The sequence below is a fragment of the Phoenix dactylifera genome, chromosome 7 (assembly GCF_051530095.1).
Source record: "Phoenix dactylifera cultivar Ajwa chromosome 7, Ajwa_hap1_PhDact_Kaust_v1.1, whole genome shotgun sequence".
In the NCBI taxonomy this organism is placed as follows: domain Eukaryota; kingdom Viridiplantae; phylum Streptophyta; class Magnoliopsida; order Arecales; family Arecaceae; genus Phoenix; species Phoenix dactylifera.
In genome coordinates, this window is record NC_143196.1 from 9,362,449 (window position 1) to 9,382,781 (window position 20,333).

At 36.3% G+C, this 20,333-nt stretch overlaps 1 protein-coding gene across 3 annotated transcripts in view; it reads left to right on the plus strand.

Moving 5' to 3' along the window:
- Positions 1–1,279: 1,279 nt before the first annotated feature.
- The window catches only part of LOC103707829 (folate-sensitive fragile site protein), a 40,429-nt gene continuing 21,375 nt past the window's right edge, over positions 1,280–20,333 (plus strand). Inside the window, exons 1-6 of one of the 3 annotated variants that reach the window (XM_039119649.3) lie at positions 1,280–1,499; positions 1,587–1,654; positions 8,330–8,411; positions 10,458–10,541; positions 12,986–13,025; positions 15,988–16,033. In XM_039119649.3, the coding sequence (XP_038975577.1) occupies positions 1,444–1,499; positions 1,587–1,654; positions 8,330–8,411; positions 10,458–10,541; positions 12,986–13,025; positions 15,988–16,033 (376 nt within the window). In that variant the 5' untranslated portion in view covers positions 1,280–1,443. The remainder of the gene's footprint in view (positions 1,500–1,586; positions 1,655–8,329; positions 8,412–10,457; positions 10,542–12,985; positions 13,026–15,987; positions 16,034–20,333) is intronic. The other 2 variants (XM_039119650.3, XM_039119651.3) reach the window with 2 other exon arrangements.

Sequence of the window (20,333 nt, forward strand, 5' to 3'; positions counted from 1 at the left end):
TATATCAAGAACATAATATGCTTATTAAATTTTAAAACTACATTATTTTGAAACCATCGAATGTCATAAATATTTGAAAAAGGATTCCGTTAAACTACATTATGTAATAAGAGAACTCGACAAGGGTTATTTTTCAATTTAGCCTAGTGATCTGTAAAAGCAATAAATGGCTAAATAATCTAGATCGTATGGATTAAACAAATTGTATTATTCAAATCTTCGTACCAACTTAGAAAATAAAATATTATATTAAGAATGATATTATCCAAAAGTTTTTATCATTATTTATAACTTTTGTATAATCGCTATTTCCAAAAATTAATCAATCCAAAAATCTAGGATGCTAATGGAGAACAAACGATGCTACTTGCTCAAATGACTACTCACCATCTACATAATAATAAAAAAAATAAAAATACTTTTTATTTAGACATTATTTTAATATGCTATAATGTAAATGACATTTGCTATTTATTTATCATTTTTGTCAATTAACCGTAAAATGTATTTTCAAATTAATGTATCCTATTCTTTTATCGAAATGAAGACTATTTTATCCTGTTAGTTGAACCTCTTATTTAAATAATATAATAATTAAAATACATTACTAATTTTTATTGATGCAATGTGTAGCAAGGTGCGAGTTGGCCATGTGGATAAAATCAGGAAATTGCTCTAGTAAAACAGAGGGGGAGGCAAATTGATGAAGGCACTTCATGAGGGTCCAAGTAGAGCTGATCATGGGCTGAGTCTTGGGCCTAAACTATTTTTTTTTAGTTGAACTTGGGCTTGGCCTAATTAAAATTTAATATTTTTTACGTTCCAAGCAAAGCCTCCTCGCTGGTCAATATAAAGGCTGCTGATAAGCGAAGGCGGAGGGCCTACACACTAAGTCCAATGCTTCTTGGGGATGGTCGAAGACATGAGAAGCAAACTCCCTTTGATCATCCGCTTTTATATAATATAAGTTTATAGATGGAACTACTAACATATTTCAAAATAGAAAAAAAATTCGGATTAAGCATTGGCACTCGAATTTAGGATTAGGATGTATTGGCTGAGATATCGAAGTATATTGGAGTTTTTTAAAATTTTGCTCATTCTAATTTCAGGGTTTGGAGAATGCAGATCATATCGGTACGTCAGCTTTGAACACTTGATAAAAATGGGCTAGGTTTGCAACTTTCAAAGAACTAGTCTAACAAATAGAACTATGGCCCGGCCCATTTTCATCACGCGAGAACTCATCATGGGCTTGCCCACTCGATAACCCCTGTTCACGGCCGCCAAAGGTTGGAAATTCTGAAAAAAAAAGGGGAAAAAGGTGTATAATAAATTAATAACCTATAACCGGAAGGAATCCTTCATCCCGAATTCCCATCCATATAAGCGAGAATTCGAGTTCTAGGGTTCCATAAAGAAGAAGAAGAAGGGGAAGGCTTAATGGCGTCGCTCGGGTCATTGAAGTCCGCAGTCTTTCATAGAGAGGAGAGGAAGATGTAAGTTTGATCCTTCCGATTAAATTCTTTTTCTGTTTCCGATCACTTGTGGGCAGACCGATTAATTCATGGATTTGATCCTTGCAGGCAATACCAATCTCACATTAGAGGGCTCAACGCCTACGACCGGCACAAAAAATTCATGAACGACTATGGTACCTTTTCCACGCAGTTACTTTTTCATCAAAAAACTTGAAATGACAAGACTATTTTAAGAGAACCACCACCACCACCTAAAAGAAATTAAACAGCAATGTTCTTGTAATTGATGCATGACATGGTGATCTTTGTTTTGTCATAAATTAGCTTCAATTATTGATGCTGCTTCTAAGTCTATTCCTTCTTCTATAACACAGCTGAGGGAAAAAAAGAGAATATCTTCTTACATGATTTGGTTAACCATTGATGGGTTTACCGAGAATTTTGTCAGATTTGTGATGAAGTGGAAGAGATTATGTACAGATAGCTCAGCTGGTTGAAACTCCTTTCCTCGGCAAAGAGGTCCTGAGTTCAACATCGGATGGTGGCACCTCACCATGTTTCTAAAAAAGAAAAAAAAGGAAGTAAAGAAACCTTAGCTTTAAATGATTTGAGCTCTTCCCCATTCATATTTTATATTTATTAGTTGTGTCTTAATAAAGGCTGGGCTAGATTCCTTAAGAGGGGGTAATTTTGGAAAGGCTGCATGCTTAGGGCCTACATGGAGTCTATCACTTGACAGTTGACTGGTCATCATGGAGAAGGAAACCGCTTCTTGAGAAGGAAAAAGAGGGCATAGAGGGGCATTCAAAATTCTCTGAATTGGAAGAAAAATGGAGTTGAACTCCAGGGCAGAGATGGACCCCTCGAGTTCATGTTATATATAGAGACTATATTTATATATTTTGGGTTCTGTTGTTTTAGAAATGGGTATTGCAAGTGTATCTTTTCTATGAGAAATAAGAAGGCAGGTAGTGCTTCCAGGTATAAATGGTAGTGCCAAGGCTCTGTAACTAATAGTGACCTTTGTAACATCATACTAGCTGTAGTTATGGTAGTTTTGATATATATCATTATTTTGTCAACATAAACAAAGACTTACAATAAGGGCTGTTATTTATTTGAGCTTGATAACAACCTTATTTGTTGGTTATAAGATCAATTATCTGAAAGCATCTTCTTTCAAAATTTAGTACTAATACTTTAAATAAATTTTCTTAAAAACATATTAATCATTGTTAGCATCCATGTCTTCCTGTTTTATATTGGGTTGGATTTAGAACACTGCGAAAAGTTGAGAAGGCTCCATAAAAAGATTGAGAGTCTTTTACAACTGGCGGTTGGAACTTGTCAATCCTCTAGAAATTGGTGCAAAGTTACTGGCCAACAAAAATTTAGGTGAGAGAGGGCCATGCATGAAACCTATATATCTAGTTGGTGTGTAGGAGAATCTACATTATTGGCCATAGTCATGAAACTGAGGGACTATCCTCCAAAGTTCCCTTCGACATGCCAATAATCTAGACAAAGAGGTAAAATGATCAAATTTAACATAGAGAGCTGAATATATCTCAATGATGCAATAAACCAAAGAGCCAAAAGAAACACATCTACTGCTCTAAATAGATCTACAATGCAACTGTTTGAAAAACCTTTATACCATTTTATCTGCACTTTTTTCGATGCTGTTATGTTGTAATAAGCCATTGTGTTCTGTTAGAGCTGCTAATGATGCCTCTGTTGCAACATGGCAGCAATATGTTAAAAAACAGAATTTAAAGATAATATTTTGCTTATCAACAGTTTGTTATGACATGAAGACTGGTCATGTGTTTTGTCCATAGAGCCATTAACTAAACAAATAGAGCATTATGTTAGTGTAGTATCAGTTATCATATTTTTGGTAGTTTGTGCTAATGTGTGCATTCTTTGATCAAATAGGAACCAAAGATCCATCTGAAGGGACTTCACTAGTTGATAATTCTAAGTTCATTTCTTATTGTTTGTTTCCTTTATGCACATATCAGCTTAGATACTGCCTAGATAAAGGGGATCTTATTGTATTATTTAAGGTGGTTCTCCATCCTTTTGCAGAAACTGCCTATTTCTTGAGAGAAAACCAATAATTTGGGTAAGTGAAGAGGTAGATTATTGTTGTAGTGTGCAGTAAGAAGATTAATACTAAGTGATTTTCAAGCCCTTCTTTTAGCTAGAACATGTGCCCTGCAATTTGAGGCCCCCTTCATGTGGAGGCATGATGAGATTATAACTAAATAAGTTGATGGAAATATGAAAATGAACTCATAAATGGGTAGACTAATGGTAGAATCCTTGACTAGATATAAAGCTAAAATCAGGTTTGTAAAAAATCCCCATAGAGGTGGGTGGGATTTTTTGCTACTTCTCAGAATCAATATAATAAAGATGTTTTACCAATTAAAAGTAAGGTTGCCTTAAGGGTAGATTAATGGTAAAATCCTTGACTAGATAGAAAGCTAAAACCTGGATTGTCAATAACCCCACAGAGTTGGGTGACATTTTGTGTTACTTTTTGGAATCAAAATGGCACATATGTTTTATCAATTAAAAGGAAGATTGTTTTAATTTAAGGACTTTATACTTTTAAGGAGGACCTTTTTAATTGAAGCACAGAAGTGATGGTTGAAGGTTAAATAAAAGTCATATTGCTCACTCATTATGTCCTGTTTTGTTTCAAAATCTCTTCCTCTACTCCGAACCCTCACTCAGTTTTTCATGCCCATTCCTATTTAATTAGCTTCCACTAAATCCTATCTGTCATGAGCATATTCTATAAAAGTTTTGATACAACTTTTATTTGGTCGGCTCCCTTCCTTTATTTGTGGTAGACAGCCAAGCTCTTCTTATTGCAATTCCAAGTTATTTTGGGCATTCACAAATGTATGTCCACATTTAAACCTGCCATGACATAGGTGTTGAATAAGAATTCTCTCCTACATTCTTGCTAAAGACATTGAAACACTCCCCATGGTCAATGCATATCCATAAATGCATTTAGATCATAAAGTTGTCTTTGTCTTCCCTCAAATAATTTTTGTAAACTAGCTGTTTCATGCTCTGGATATCTATTCTTATTCAAGCTGATATATCTCTTGACCCAACCTTTGTCTAGCAGCAAAACTATATCCTTTTTCTTGTCAAATAGTGCCTTTTAATGGCTACATAATTACAATTAAGTGCTTGTCATTTGAAAATCAATCTTTTTTTCTTCCTTTCTAAAGTTAACATATTCAAACTGATGCATACTTACTGCATGGTTCTAGCCAGCTGTTCTGAGTTAGAGAGGTATTCCTTTTAACTGAAGCAACCAGGTGGTGATAAAATTAAACTGAAATTCTATCCCTTTCCTTACACATATCTTTTGAAGCTGTTGATGCCTATACATGAATTCAAAAACTTATACTTGTGATCATTCTATCCCTTACATAAATTTTTGAGGCCATGATTAAGCTAAATAATGGAAAAGAACATGATGTTGGCTCTAAATAAAAGTAAAATGGACTCTGGGAAGAATGCATAAAATAAGCTATTTATTTGCTGTCTCCTGTCTCCTAGAGCAAAAACAGATGATGAACAGTCCCTCCAAAGAAAGAGTTAGGGAGCTACATGCATTTCTACATCGGAGCACAATGTTTCGGTGAAACTATCTTCCCAATCTTAAGCTATGGCCATCTTATCATTCTCACGTGCTTCTTCAGCCATCCATAATCCATTTATTACCAAAAAGATCAACCTTATGAATATGGTCCACTCTTTCACATGGTCATGACAAACATGATTCCCATTTTTTGACTTATTTTTTAGTTGTATATTCTATGATCTAAATCAGCAAGAATAACTTAAACTTTTCTTTTGATTAGTATCAAGACATACACGTTTGCTTCAACACCATTGATGCAAGTTCCAAGCCTTAAGGGAAAAGGTGGAAGATTGACCTTCGGTTGGCAAGTAGTTAAAAAAAACATGTTAGTGTGAAAGGATCCTAACTCAGTCTTTGTGACTTTGTGGGCAACCCTATTTGAACATTAGAGGGAGCCTTAAACTCAAAATGTCACATGATGATTCATAAAGCTGATCACAATTATTTGATCATGGCTGGATGCTTATGGTTATGGTTATGAGCTTTTCTAACCTTTTGTTAGGCCCAAAGTACGCTGTACCGTCCCAAATCGGATGGTATAGGATGTACCGTATTGTGCCAGTTCGGTATCGATATCTGGTACGGGTAGCGTATTGACATTTGGTACGCCAAAATAATTTCGTATCATACCGTACCGACATTGTGCTAGTGTGGCAGCGGTATGGAGTCCGGTATCGAGAGGACGAACCTTATTTTTCTAAATTTCAGACAACTAGCCTCCAATTACTCCATCACTGTAATCTACATCCTTTAAATTGCACCTTCGCTGTATATTTGTAGCCTTCATATTGCACCGCCAAGTACGATGATGCAATGTTATGGCAAATAATGGTTGATGATTTTGATACTATTTACATGGCAGCTACATTTTCCTTCTTATTGTGCTTTATCAAATATTATTACTACTTCTGTTTCCATTGATTGTTTGCCCCCGATATAACAACAGTTTGGTTAAATGGATATAATAACCATTACTTTCCTACGTTTTCATCCATTTTGCTATGATTTTGTCCCATCCCATTTGCTCTATACATGTTTGTCTCTGTTACTTATCTAGTTGTTGTAGTTATTTTTTATTGTACAAAGAACTAATGTTCATCATTGGATATGTCTTTGCACTAGTTATGCACAAAATTATTATTATGTATTTGTTTTCTCGCAATATGTGCATGCTTGAGTATGTATGCACAAGGACATGAGTCTATACATACATACATATATATACATGTGTATGCATATATGTATGTATGTATATGTATGCATCTATGTATCTATTTATATATTAGATATGTATGAAACTTGTTATATTTGCATACATAAAAAAATGAGGTAGTATTCTTCTGATTAGTGAAAACATTAATCCTGCCTATGTATGATGAACTATGAAACATCTATAATTGTAAATCTACAACATTAAATAGATCTACAACATTTAAAATGACTAGATACCAAAACTCAAAGTTTTGAAAATTTCCTAATAGTGCATCATATGGTCCTAAAGTAAATAAACATTTGATGCACATATGTTACACAAACATTGATAATGAAATGGGCTATGCTTGTTCTAAGATGGGAGGAAATCCCTCCTCTAAATCTCTCTGCCATATGATCAAATCCCGGATTGACGAGAGCTATTGGATCTCCAAGTAAACGGTAGTTTTTCTCCTTGTACACACCCCCTTAATCCTTTGTTTCTCTCTTGCCCTATTCAAATAAAACAGATCCCTAGCCTCTACTCAAGGTTGGTGAAATGTACTAGAAGACCAAGGATTGTAGGTAGGATGTTTAATGGTTGTGGATGAAGGGTGTAGTAGCGGTGGAGGGATGTGGTGGGATAAGCTAGGAACATTGGTACAAGGGAAGGATAATTGACAAGCGTAGGGGTGGTGGAGGCTAGGGATGGGTAGGAAGTATGGTATGCTATACCATACCGTACCGAATGGTATCAGGCATACTGTACCATATCGATCCGGTACCAGTGGCGTACCGCATACCGTATCGTACCAACACTATGATAGTGTGGCACCGGTACGGGGTCCAGTACCGGTATAGCAAATTTTGCTAAGAAGTGGTGTGGGAGGCATGGCACACCGTACCTGCCCGAACCGGGCGATATAGAGTATACCATACCGTACTAGCTTAGTACCAGTATCTGGTACGGATGGCATACCGACACTCTATATGCCAAAAAATTTAGTACCGTACCATACTAATACTATGCTAGTATAGTCCCGGTACGGGGTTCGGTACCGAGACGGCGAACCTTGGTGAGAGGTGTGAGATAGGTGGAAAATAATGAAAGAAGAGGATAGGGGTAGTGGAGGAGCATGAGGAAGGAGATTAGCTGAGGGTGGGATGGGAATGGAAGGGTGGGAGGAGCATAGGGGTAAGGTCTGATTGATTTAGGAATAGAATGAGGAGGAACATGAAGAAAGTGGACTATAAAAAAAAGGCTAACCAATCTTATCAATCCAAAGTCGGTGTTTTAAAATGTAAATGATGCTGCTGCATATGAACCCACGTATACATTTCCAGCCTGTTGACTGCACCATATTGAGGTTGGGCCATACAAAGATTAATCGGATGCTTACATAGGCCGAAATGGCTTAGGTATGCAGCCCCGACACATATAGATTGTGATGAAAATGGATGATAAGTCACTTCTTAAAAAAGATGATTGACTTTTGAGTGGTCCTTTTGAAAATTAGAGTACATGAATTTTGAGCATTGTTTGTGGAGAAATATAATTATTATTAACTAACATTTCAAGCTACACTAAAAAGAGGGTCTCAAATGAGGATGAAAGTATATGTTTTAAATTCTTATTTTTTCAATATTTTTAAAAAATTGAATACATAAATTCCACTTAATTTTTAAATATATATAAAAACCACTCACATGAGAATCCACTTATGTGCCTGCATAATGCATTTATGCTATAAGGTATCTCAATTGTTTGAATATTGTGGCCGCTTTTTAAAACCTTGATCTAAACTTTGATCATGCAATGGAGAAGTTAAGAAGAAAGTGTTTGCTCTTTTTTCTGAGTATAGTCTATCTCTTAGTACATAAATATGTATATTTATATCTATTTATTTGTATCATGTTTGCTCTAAATTTTTTTTGAATATGAAGATTTTCTTATTTTTGATAACTTATGTATTTTGCTCAGTTCAATTTTACGGGAATACAAAGAATGTGCATAATGATATGCCCATCAAAACTGATCAAGACACAATTAGAGAAGGCTACAGGTATGATGCATTATTTGGTGCTCGTAGACTAAATAAAAAATAAGAAATGTTATACTACCCTAGAATGCCTACCCTTCTAACCCTACATTAAGATTTTGTTTCTTCTCTTGTTTCTTTAATATAGTTGCATCATCATTAGCATTCTTTTTGTTGTGGTTTATTGAGGTTGTGTGCTAGTTCACAAGTAGCAACATGTTTGAAAATTTTGAAAACCTGCAACTTGTAAATGGATGTACTTTAGTAAGAGCTCTTAGGAGATATAACATAAAAGATATGCATGTGATGATGATTTCACACCAGTTAGATTTTGTCATACATCATAGGTTCTGAAGCTAAGTCAAAATTGAGGATGCTCAGGAGCTGCACCATGCCATGGAAGGATCATCCCTTCACCAAAGTTGAAGGACGAGTATTTCCCCCTCCAATTAGGAGAGGGAAACGAATATTTATTTATTATTTATTCTTATAAAAAATATGCATGTTTGGTGTTCCATCACTATTAAGTCCATTCATGTAGTAGCTTTTTTATGTTTAATAGATACACAAATGAAGCCAAATGCAAATTTGCATTGAGTGTAGTCTACATCACTTTAGGCTTATTTTGCTAACCAAGCCTGAACAAATAGTTGGGCTTGGTTCACAAGCCTATCTAAGTGAAAGCTTGGTAAGTCGAGCTCGCTTAACCATTCACACCCTTAATATTGCCAAACACATTTGAAATAAAATTTATATAAATAAAATCTAGAAAAACAAACAAGTTGATATGTAAATATTTTGGTTGAATTTGCCTTTTAGGTGTTGTTATGATTTGTTTCAGTTATCTCCATAAAAAAATCAAAACATTTTTGAATGAAACTGTAAACTATGTACCAAATCATTTGGAATTGGCAATTAAATTTGAAAGAGGATAACCTCCAGTGATGGATGAGTTTAAGAAAAAGGTGGATTGTTCAAGCCTCTGATGGGGTGGCTTTGATGGAGTCGATTTTTAGGGACAAAAGAAGCAAATATTCATGCCTAGGTACCTATTGGATGCGCATTAAAAATAATATTCAAGCATCGAAGCTTTTCTACAGGAGTACAACTATCAAAGTATTCTGTAACCTACCATCCGATAACTGCAACGGGATTAAACGGCCTGCTGTCATTGCAAATCTGAGAGAAGTTGAGTTGCCACCAAAACTGAGGTCCTGAGGATGATGGCAAACATGAGGTTCCTCTCAGACCATATTCAAAAATGTTTAACTAGCCTTTAAGGGGGCAACCTTAGATGTTGGATTATGTGTTCCACTTTCAACTTTGGTTATTCTGTCCAGTTATGTTTTTAGCTGATTTTTAGACAATGCAGTATGAGACCGTCACTTTTTCATGAATTAAATTTGTAGCTCTTACTAGAAAAATATGTAAGTACCTGTGGACCTCTAGGTCATAATACTTGGGTGTGTTCGGTTGGAAGTGGCATCCCTGAACTTGAATTCTGGCTGTCATTACTCTGCAAGTTTTGTTCATTGAAGGTGGGGTCAAGTTTGGATTCCAAAGTCTATTTCTGCAAAATGATGCCTTTGATCTCAGCAGGAGTGGGCCAATATCAAGTTCTGGAAGGTGACTTTATGCTTCTGCCAATTCCTCCCAACTAAACACACCTTATTTCATCTCATTTTGAATGGGTCATTCACTTTGTATTTGATGTGATAATTACTGTCATGCATATCTATCTTCCTGTCTCATGCTGTCTTAATATATCAACCTTCAGTTTCTTCTTTGTATGATCTCATTTTTGAGTTAGTTGTGCAAGTCCTGATCTTCAGATACATAATTATACTCACAAGGTATGACTGCTTAAGTCTGCCCTTGTTATAATGGAGCCAGCCTGAACTTGCACTTGACTTTGAAACACTTTGCACTTCATTTTATTTCTGATTTTCTTCTTGTTCTTTCCCTTTTTTCTTTTATGTTCATATTACCATGGACATAAGGGTTGTCTATTTGATCAGCAATCAACTGTTGTCAATTCCCATGAGAAGGTACAGCTACATTCTTATGCAGGTTCATTATTTCTGAAGACGATGACATGGATTCCACTTGGGAGAAGAGGCTGGTAAAGCGTTACTATGACAAGCTCTTTAAGGAGTATCCTTGTGTGAAAATGTTCTACCTGGGATTTTTTTTTCAAAATTATTTTATTAAGAAAAGATATTCTGGACTGTTCAATCATATGCTGTTTATTACATTTGTAACAAGAAGCTTGATGTCTTTTGATTGTGAATATTACATAACATGGTTCATAAGGCAGACCCAAAATGCTTGGTTACGTAGGAGAGGAGACTTATATATTCTGGGATAAGAAAAGTTGGATATAGTGAGATATTCATTTAATGTTAGCAGAAACAGTGTCAACCTGTGTGCATACCCATCACCTCCTGGTGCAGGTTGCTTATCTTTCATCAATTTTTTTCAGGTTATGCTCCCACCAAATGCCCGGGTGAGTAGTATTGGCATGCACATTAGACCAAATTTTCATGCAACATTAAAGATCCAACTTCATACTTTCTGAAGAGATTAAAGGACCTTGCATCCTTTTAAACTACATGTGGAAAGAGGTCTCATATTTGGGAGAGAATAATCAAAGGATTATGATGCTCAAGTTGTGAGATTGTAATGAAGATACAGGATTAAAAGTGCAGTTATCAACTTTCCATCTTTACTTAAATAGTCCATGTGGTGTCAACTGATGATGACAATGATTGCAGTGCTTGTGGTGGTGGTGGGTGCAGTGGCTGTCATGCTAGCTTTCCAAAAACAAAACAAAACATTAAGAAAAATTTTGGAAGCATAAATTTTCTCCTACTGAAATTATTGAGCATTTTAAAAATTTTTGTTAGGAATATAAAATAAAACCGTTGGACAAGTTTAGGCTGTTGTTTTCTCTGTATTTTAAGAGAAACTAGAAAAGGGAGGTGTTACCAAGCAAGTTATATTTTTCTTTTTAAGCATGCCTCCAAAATAATATAGATTAAAAAACAGAAAATAATCATTTCTATTTTTAGCACTAAATTAATGGAAGAACGAAAGCTGATTTTTGCGTTGGGCATGTCTTTTGAGCATGAATTTGATTATCTTTTATATACTCGTGGCCTTTTTTGATACCTTTACTGTTAATCTAAATTCAAGAGAAGTAGAACCTTGTCTAGCCTTTCTATTGAACCAAATACTTGTTTCCCTGGATTTCCAGTCATTTTCTATTTCACCGGAAACATTTTTTGTTTCTTTTTATTTATTCTTTTCATTTCTGATAATTAAACCAAATCATGATTTTGCTACAAGGTTGATATATGTAGATGCTTAAGCCTGCAGGCCAGGATTAAAGAAAAATCTGGTGTAGATTGTCTCACATCCTTGGTACCTAAATTGCAGTTGTAGCAGAAGCTGGCATGCATATTTCATGTCTTGTAGGCTTTCCAAATCAATTTATGTTCTTTACAGATGAATATGATCCCATATATCTAACCTTGCATTGTTCTCTCTTCATCTAGACTTTCGGGAAAATGTTGTAGACTTGCTCATGTTACATGTGCCCAAACTATCAACCAAAATGGTAGGTACTTACATCCCCACTAGCCTTCCAGGTCTCTCTTGGAAAAAGTTGCTTCTTTCAGGAACCAATAAAGAGGATTCTTGTCTGCTGGAGAGCAGGGGGTAAAACATTGTCGAACTTTTAAGTATCATACTATTAATTCTTGGTCTGTCAAGTTGAAAAGACCTGTCTTATTAAGGTTAATGTTACAAGCTGTATTTCTTTATTTTAAGTAGTTTAAAGGATTTATTTGAATTAATTCCAAATAAATGAAGGGAAAATTAAACAAATTCCATGGCAACACACTTAGATTAGGATTATCATCAAAATTTGAAAAGTGAAAATATGACAATAGATGAATTGTAGCTTGACCAAATGTTCCAATGAAACCCAATCAACCTGAACAAATGAGGTTCACGAATTTCAACTGCTGAACTAGACTTGCTGTTTGCTAGTTCTCCACAGCTATAGCACTTTAATTCTGCACATACTCTTTATGAGAAGCTTCTGCATCTGAGTTTCCATTGTTTTCCCTTCCTCCTATTTGGGCTCTTTACTTCTGTCGTACTTGTTCAGTCTACTTAATTTTACTGGTCACACTGTAGCAATGCCTCCTGAACAGAACCATGTTGTTGCAAAGATCACATGAGCGCATCTTTACTCCATATAAGAATCACCAAGACAAATCAACATTTGACTACTTAGGGAACGAGCTTCATAAGAAATTTCTTTCTTGTAAGACATTAGTAAATGCTTTTGTCCATTTATATTCTACTTCACAAGTTACATTTTCATCTAATCACACTGCTTTATGCATTTTCATCTAGTCATAATGCTTATATGGCTTTAATTGTCTGTATATTTTTCAACTGTATCTCGATTTCATAGTTTGAACTTTGAAGTGTTTTTTCCCTTTCCTTTCCTTTCCTGTTTTCTTTTTAGCTCTTTTAAATTGAAGCAAGAGTACTTTTTCCCATTTGGAAACCTTAACCTGTGAAAGATATTGCATTGCTGACATGTCACAGTACAAAATGGGCAAGGTAAGAATGAATACTTTGTGCTGAAAAAGTGTATCCCTTGATTCTATACCGAAGAATGTCTGCTAACATTCTTGCCATGTCCTTCAAATAATATCTTTTAATTTATTCTGTCTTAATTACTTTTCTCTTGTTTTGGTGGTGCTTTGCTTATATTCTCTAAGATAATGATGCTTAAAGTTCTAAGTATCTGAACATAGTGACTTGATACTTATGATAACAAAACACAACACATGAGAGCAAGTGAGAGAGAGAGAGAGAGAGTATGCAATATATGATCTAAATTCTAATGAATATAGCTGAAAATTTGGTACAAAATTCATGCTAAGTGCATGCTATAGATGTTGGTAAATGAGGATGATCACAATTCCGAATAGTAACCCAATTAGACTTGTGGAGGCAAGTAAATTGTGGTGAAGCTACATCAGTTTTGTTTACTTTTGTTTAGTGTTTGAGTCAATATATGATTTATGTGATGATAAAGATCTGTGTAGAAGTGAGCCTTATGTTGGCTTGCTGTTATGCTCCCTATACCATGTTTCCTGGTGCCACATTAATTTGATTACTGGCTAATTCTTGAACGTATTAATCATGCATTAAAATGGTTTTCAGAAAGCTAATTTACATAATAGAAGAGTGTACAGGACAGCAAGGGGATTTTCTAGTGGTGGTTCTTTAAAGGATAATTGGTGGGTGGAAATTGAAAGAACCTGTCTTGTTGTGCTATGGATCCAATGTCCAAGGTATTTTGTGAATGTGGGTAATTTTGTCAACAAAGACCTTTTAAACCATGCTGCTTTCCCAAATGAATTTCTGAAAAAAATATATTTATCTTTTATTAGTAATTTGATTTCATATACTTTGAGCTGAAACATTTTTCCAGGTACTCAATCTCACACCAAGGAGTTGGGGAGTATTCATTGGTGGACCTGAGTTTAGGCCCTAATTATACCCAAGCCGGTTGAGACTAGCTCTAGGGTTTGCAATTTCGATTCACCTCTTTGCCCCGAAAAAAAAGATTCACCTCCAATCCTATCATGTGATGTGCTGGGTTCAGGGTGTATCTATGTTTAGACCAAATTTATCAATTAATTACTTTGATTGGGTACTTGTGGGTGTGTGTGGACGAATAGAACTGATCGATAACAAACCTGATTGGAGTTGTACACTCAGTCTGAGTCCAATCTGACCAATGGCTTCGCATTACATATATAGGCCAGATACAAGTCAAATTTAGATTTATCCGACCCACTTTCACCACATGTTCATTATGTTCAATTCAACTTTTCAAGTCATGACAAAGTTTATGAGATCAGATAATATGTTGATACCAAATTACATTATGTGGATCTGAGTAAGAATGTTCTGGCAAAAGATCTTTAAATGGTCTGTCTTGCCTTCATAGCATATGCCTTTCTCAAGATATTAAAAAGCAAAAGAAATTTATCGCCATTTGCTAAATGATATGATGAACATATTGGCATTAACTGAAGTGAACATCATCTAGGGCTTGAAAATGAGTTTGAAGAGGATGAGAGCAATGATGTAGTTGGCTGGAAATCAAGCCTTAGATTAGCAAGCTTGATTTGTAAAGTTTCAAAAGAAAAGTTCAATACTGGAAGTTAGGTGGAACTGTTATGAGCCACTGGGAGCAAAGATATGCTTCTGGACCAACAACATTTGTTTGAGGAAGTTTAATCCATCTTCATTGGAGGATAGAAATAGATTTTAAACAGTAGGTGAGAGTTAGTGCATGTAAGCCATCTTTTGATGGTAAGGAAACTCACTGAAGCCAATATACAGTAAGGCATGTGTGACTATTATGGAACAGTTACAGTATCTGTCTTGTGTTCTCAGTTTCCATTCTTTCATTTCAGAAAATATGAATTCCATATGAGTTCTACACATAGGTTTGCAAATGAACCAAGTTGTTTATGGATAATTTAGGCTTGGTTCATTAGCAGGCTTGTTTAGACTTGTTTGACTAGGAAACAAGTTGAGCTCATGCTGCAGCTTAAATCCCGGACTATAAACAAGCCAATTCCAAACAATGTATCCTACTAATCTATCGTGCTTGTCCATGCCATATGTGATGCACCACAGTAGTGAGGTTCAGATGCAAAACAAGGTGTAAATTCTTCAGATTCATGCCTATTGATCTGTTCCAGTTTGTATATCTTCATGCCAATGCGTGGCAGTGGGTGTAGACTGGAACTAACTGGTCTGACATGACCTCATTCTTAGGCATGTTGTCGGGCATGTGGCTAGCACATGTATGCTACATTACCATACCTTCCCAACCTGTGATTTGAAAAGCATTAGTATTTTTGTACTTGGCCAGAAGATTCCTTGGTTTGCAAAATTAAGTGGAATAGTGGATACTAGGGCTTGGCTTGGGCTCAGCACGTGATCCATACAAATGAACTGATGCTTAACTGGATTAAATTAAGTAGAACTCGAGCATGGTACATCCATTTTAATTGCTTCTATAGTTTTCATAACATTTTAATTGTTTACTCGTAATTAGAAAAGGACTTTAGAGAAATGCTAAAAGGAAACAATGAAAACTGCTTAAATTTATTAAATCTTGTAATTTTTTTGTCATAAGTATGGGTGATTATAGATCATCATTTTGGATCCCCAGCCATACCATTGCTGAAATGTGGATTATTATTTTTTTAATCAGCTTATTCACTGTTGTAAATTGTACTGATTTTTCATACATGGTCTTATCTGAATTTCCCAGAATATTCTGCACTTCACATTGATTTATGTGCTTCATTAGTTGTTAATTGATTCCTTGGTTTTGGTGTGGTATAGATAAAATTGTTGTTTTAACTGCAATTTATACTTGTTCTGACCTTTCATCATATTCTTTCGATTCGACGTTTTGCTCGGTAGCATTGTGCATATTACCAGAAAATCAAAAAAGATTCTTTCTAAGAATTGGATTTCTGCTGCTCAGATTGGCCTAAGATGGAGAACAGAAAAAGAAGTCATATCTGGAAAAGGTTCCCACATGACCATGCCATAACCTTCCTCCTTAAGAACAACTTTCGGCTCCTTCTGTTTACATCTATATTTTATTAAATAATTTATAAATCTTGTTCTATGGTTTTGGAAAAATCTTTTCTGAAAACTGCCATGTTTGATACATACTCTTAGAACAATGTTATCTTGAAAGTACTGCTAGAAATGTTTGAATTATTGACTCTTTAAATGGTCAGGCACTTTCCTCGTTTATGCTAAAACAACTGATGCATTATTATTGGCACTAGCAGTGGCCATATCACAAATAGCATGACTTAGTTCTAGTACTTGAAGCTGTATCTAAATTATGGGAACTTATTGCATTATCATACCTATCCAAATACTTTGCACATTTATTTCTCTTAAATTTTACAAGCATCAAGTTGATGCTAGATCAAGATATGCTGAATCGGCCCGTACTGGCTGGTTCCGCACGTACCGAACCGGTACCGACGTTGATCGGTTCAGTTCAGCTATACAAAATGGTCCGGCCCTATGGGGTCGGAACTACAGTGTTACCGGGCCGGAATCGGTCCGGTTCCGTCCGGTTCGCACCAATTCTGTTTGCTGTTGGGCTTTTGGCGGCCCAAAGCCACAGCGCGTGGGCGTTGTGGCTTTCTGAAAAGGCCGCGCACTTTGGCTTTCTGATGTTTCTGTAGCCGAATGGTGGATTCATTTGGGCTGTCCGCGAAAAACCTTAAGCAGCTAGCTATTCGGATTTTTTTCCAGACGGTCTCCTCGAGTGGCTGTAAGCGCAATCGGTCCACCTTCGCCCTCATCTACAGTAAGCAGAGGAACCGTTTGATACAAAAGCGCTTCAATGACTTTGTATATGTCCACTACAATTGTGGTTGAGGCTAAAATACATTCAGGAGAAAGTGGAGCTCAAGTATGCAGATCTGATCCATAGGGCTTTCGTCGATGATGACGATGATCCTATGATCGGTTGTTTTGTGGGCTAGCAGTAAGAGCCCGAACTTGACGAGCTAGGATCGCCTCCACGACCGGCTAGCTTCATAGCCAGAGAGGCTAGAGTCAATGCAGAGCAATGGGCTGAGAGCAATATTCTACACCTTTCCATAATTGATCAGCCACAGCCACAGGAAAGCTCGTTACCTACTTTTTTCTCGTTTGAGACATTCTCTCAGAGAAATGATCGAGAGAGGCTTACACGAGGACACTACAGTATCCGGTCAACTCGGTCAGGAGGGCGACATAGCTAGGCAGAGAGGGGCACGAAGGGTAAGAAAGCAGCGTCCAACAAACCAAAAAGGAAAAACAAAATGCCCCAATGGAGAGTGTCGAGGAGTCTGAAGCAGCAGTAATGATGGTTTTGGTGGATCTGCTAGCCATGAAGAGAGTGAAGGACAAGAGACCACTGTTTATGAGACACAGCCGGAGGCTGGTGTTAGATACACTGGTGAGTCCTAGTTTACGCATGCTACACAAGATAGGAACCATAGTAGACGATCTGGTAGAGCCCGTGAGGATACGATTGTATATAGAAGACGGACTCCTCAACGTCATTCAGGAGGACCAGATGTAGCTGCAGAAGATCTCGCACGTGGAGTAGGATCTATATACGTATCAGATTCCGAGTCCTATACTGGATCATATTATCCGCAGCCACAGGATCCATACGAATACGGATATGGATATGGTGCATCTGAGACATCTTCTGGTGGCTACTATCCTATGCAGCCTGGAGCATCTCTCGGGTCGGATTTTGCTGCCGGCATATTCGGATGGATCCCTCCACAGTCATTATCAGCCAGAGGACACTTCTCAGCGCCAAAGCTTCAGCGAGAGATTCGAGAGTTTTTATAACTCGGCGCGCGTTCCTTAGGGATTGAGCATACAAGACTACAACGTCGCTTGATTAGAGGGGTAGGTTAATCTGCCGTCTTATTATACTGATGATCTGGATATCTATGAAAAACATCGCCACTCGATCCGATTTTAGATATCCAAGAGCACTTTAAAAGTATGTAATTGATTGTATCTTGATTTGAAGATATTTTATGTTGTTCATTTTATGATTTGTATTATTTTAAAATATGAAGATGCATCATTTAGCTTAAATTGTGATCATAAAAACATCAAAAAATATCCAAAAAAATCAAAAAAATATTAAAAAATCAAATTATACTTAAATTTATAGAAAAAGTTTAAAAAGAGAGAATACTCCCAAATAATTATAAAATAGGGGGCCAATAATTGCAAAATTAAAAAAAACGGTCGGACCCCTGTTTTGAATGAAACAGGGGAACGGTCGCAGCTTCCCCTTGCTGCCCTGGCTTCGGCCTCCGCCATCCTTCGCCGGCCTCTCTCCCTCCCCCGCTCTCTCTTTTTCTCTCTCGTTCTCCTTCTTTCCTGCCTCTTCTACTATGTCGGCGGTCCAGCACGGCACGGCATGGCATGAACCCGTACCGACTCGTCTCACCGGGGAGGGATAGGCTACATTACTTTCTTCGACTTTTGTCATCCTCCTCTTACTCTTAACTCTATTGTTTTTGCCTTCATTTCATAGATTGACACAGGCTATATTATCTTGATATATAGGTGGACATATTCCCAAAGATCTAGTTGTTGTCTTGCTCTTGGGCTTATGGTTGCACCTCTCTATATGTCTCTCTAATCTCCATGCTTGATTTACAATCAGCATCCACAGTAGAGGCATTGGTCTAGCTAAACCAGAGGATTCGTGATGAAGACTTCAACAAGTGAATATCTGATTTTATTTCCATCCTATGAGCAAGCATGCAAGCGATTAGGGTTCAAAGGTTTTGCTGGATTTTCCTATAAATTTTCCATGGAAGATTGTTTAGCCGACTTTTTGTATTTGTAGTTGAATAATTCTAGCATGTTTTATGATTTTGTACTGGGCTTAATGCTTGAATTAGGGATCATGTTCTATATGTGCACTCTAAGTTACAAAATATCTAAAAAAATAATTTTAATTCAGATTACTGTAGAATCCTACCAAGGGTATAACAACATTTCAGCATGATTTCTCCTGATTTTACTGATTTTCGACCTATTTTAGATGTAAAAATAAAAAAAATGAGAGGAATGAAGAGAAGGGTGTGGATTATACCAAATTTGGCTTGGATTTAGGCTCAAAATCGGTAAGTCTTTACCTTTTTCCTGAATTTTCCTCACAATATCCACTCCAATTTTGAAGAGAAGAGATGAGGAGGCCACGGGATGCCTGCTCCTCTATTATCAGGGTGGTAAAGGGCTAAACCACCTCAACTTGCCTTTTGGACGTGATACCACATTGGTCCCAGTTGGTAAACCCCAAATCGGATGGTTTTGTGGTTCAGGTCCATTTGCATACCACGATGGGATAATACATCGAACCGTTGGTAGCAACCTAGTATGGATCTTCTACCTAGGGTGTTGCACACTTCTGAATCTGTCAAAAAAATTGCTATAGAATCTGCTTCCTTAGCGCATCTTATATAAATACATACTACACACACATATATGATGTGTGTGTATGTGTATTTATTTATTTATTTGTGACCTTATATATTGTGACTGGTGGTATGCAATGTACCTTTATGGTTGTACCTATCTCTTTACCTTGTTAGCCATGACATTATAGTTAGGGTAACTTTTAAATCAAAATCTGACAGCTGATGTATATCCTTAATTAAAAAGCATTGTAGTTTAATAGTATTATAAAATATTATCTTGAATAATAGTTTATTGCATAATGTATTTTATATGAATTACTTATTTTTATTTCAAGCTATATTGAGCCACACATGAGCAACTTAGACTTAGCTAGGCTTGTTTATTTTTGAAATTAAAATCCCAACTTGGGTTCGGCTTAATTAGTTATCAAGTGAGCGGTGAACCAATGCCGAACTGAATATTGTGCTAAATATGACCTATTTATATCTTTTGGGAATCCTAATGATATCTCTTATGATCCTAACATTACTGAATTTTTATACAAAGATCTATAATAATTACCCATTTTTTACAATTTTCTAAACTTAAAGCAATGTTTTAAAACTTGGTTTCACAACCAATTTGGTGCAGAGGTAAGAAATAACCAGCAACACCAAAAGATGCAGTCAATATAGCTAAAACCACAAATGCAACCCAAGTTAATTCATGGGGTTTTTTAAATCCACCTGTGAGATATACATGAAATATGTGCAAGATCTTCATTTGAACCATCATACTTGCTGACTTTGATGAACTAATCGAATTAGGCAACCAAACTTGGCCTGTGGGTACCACCACGACTCCTCTTTTTTCTAGAAT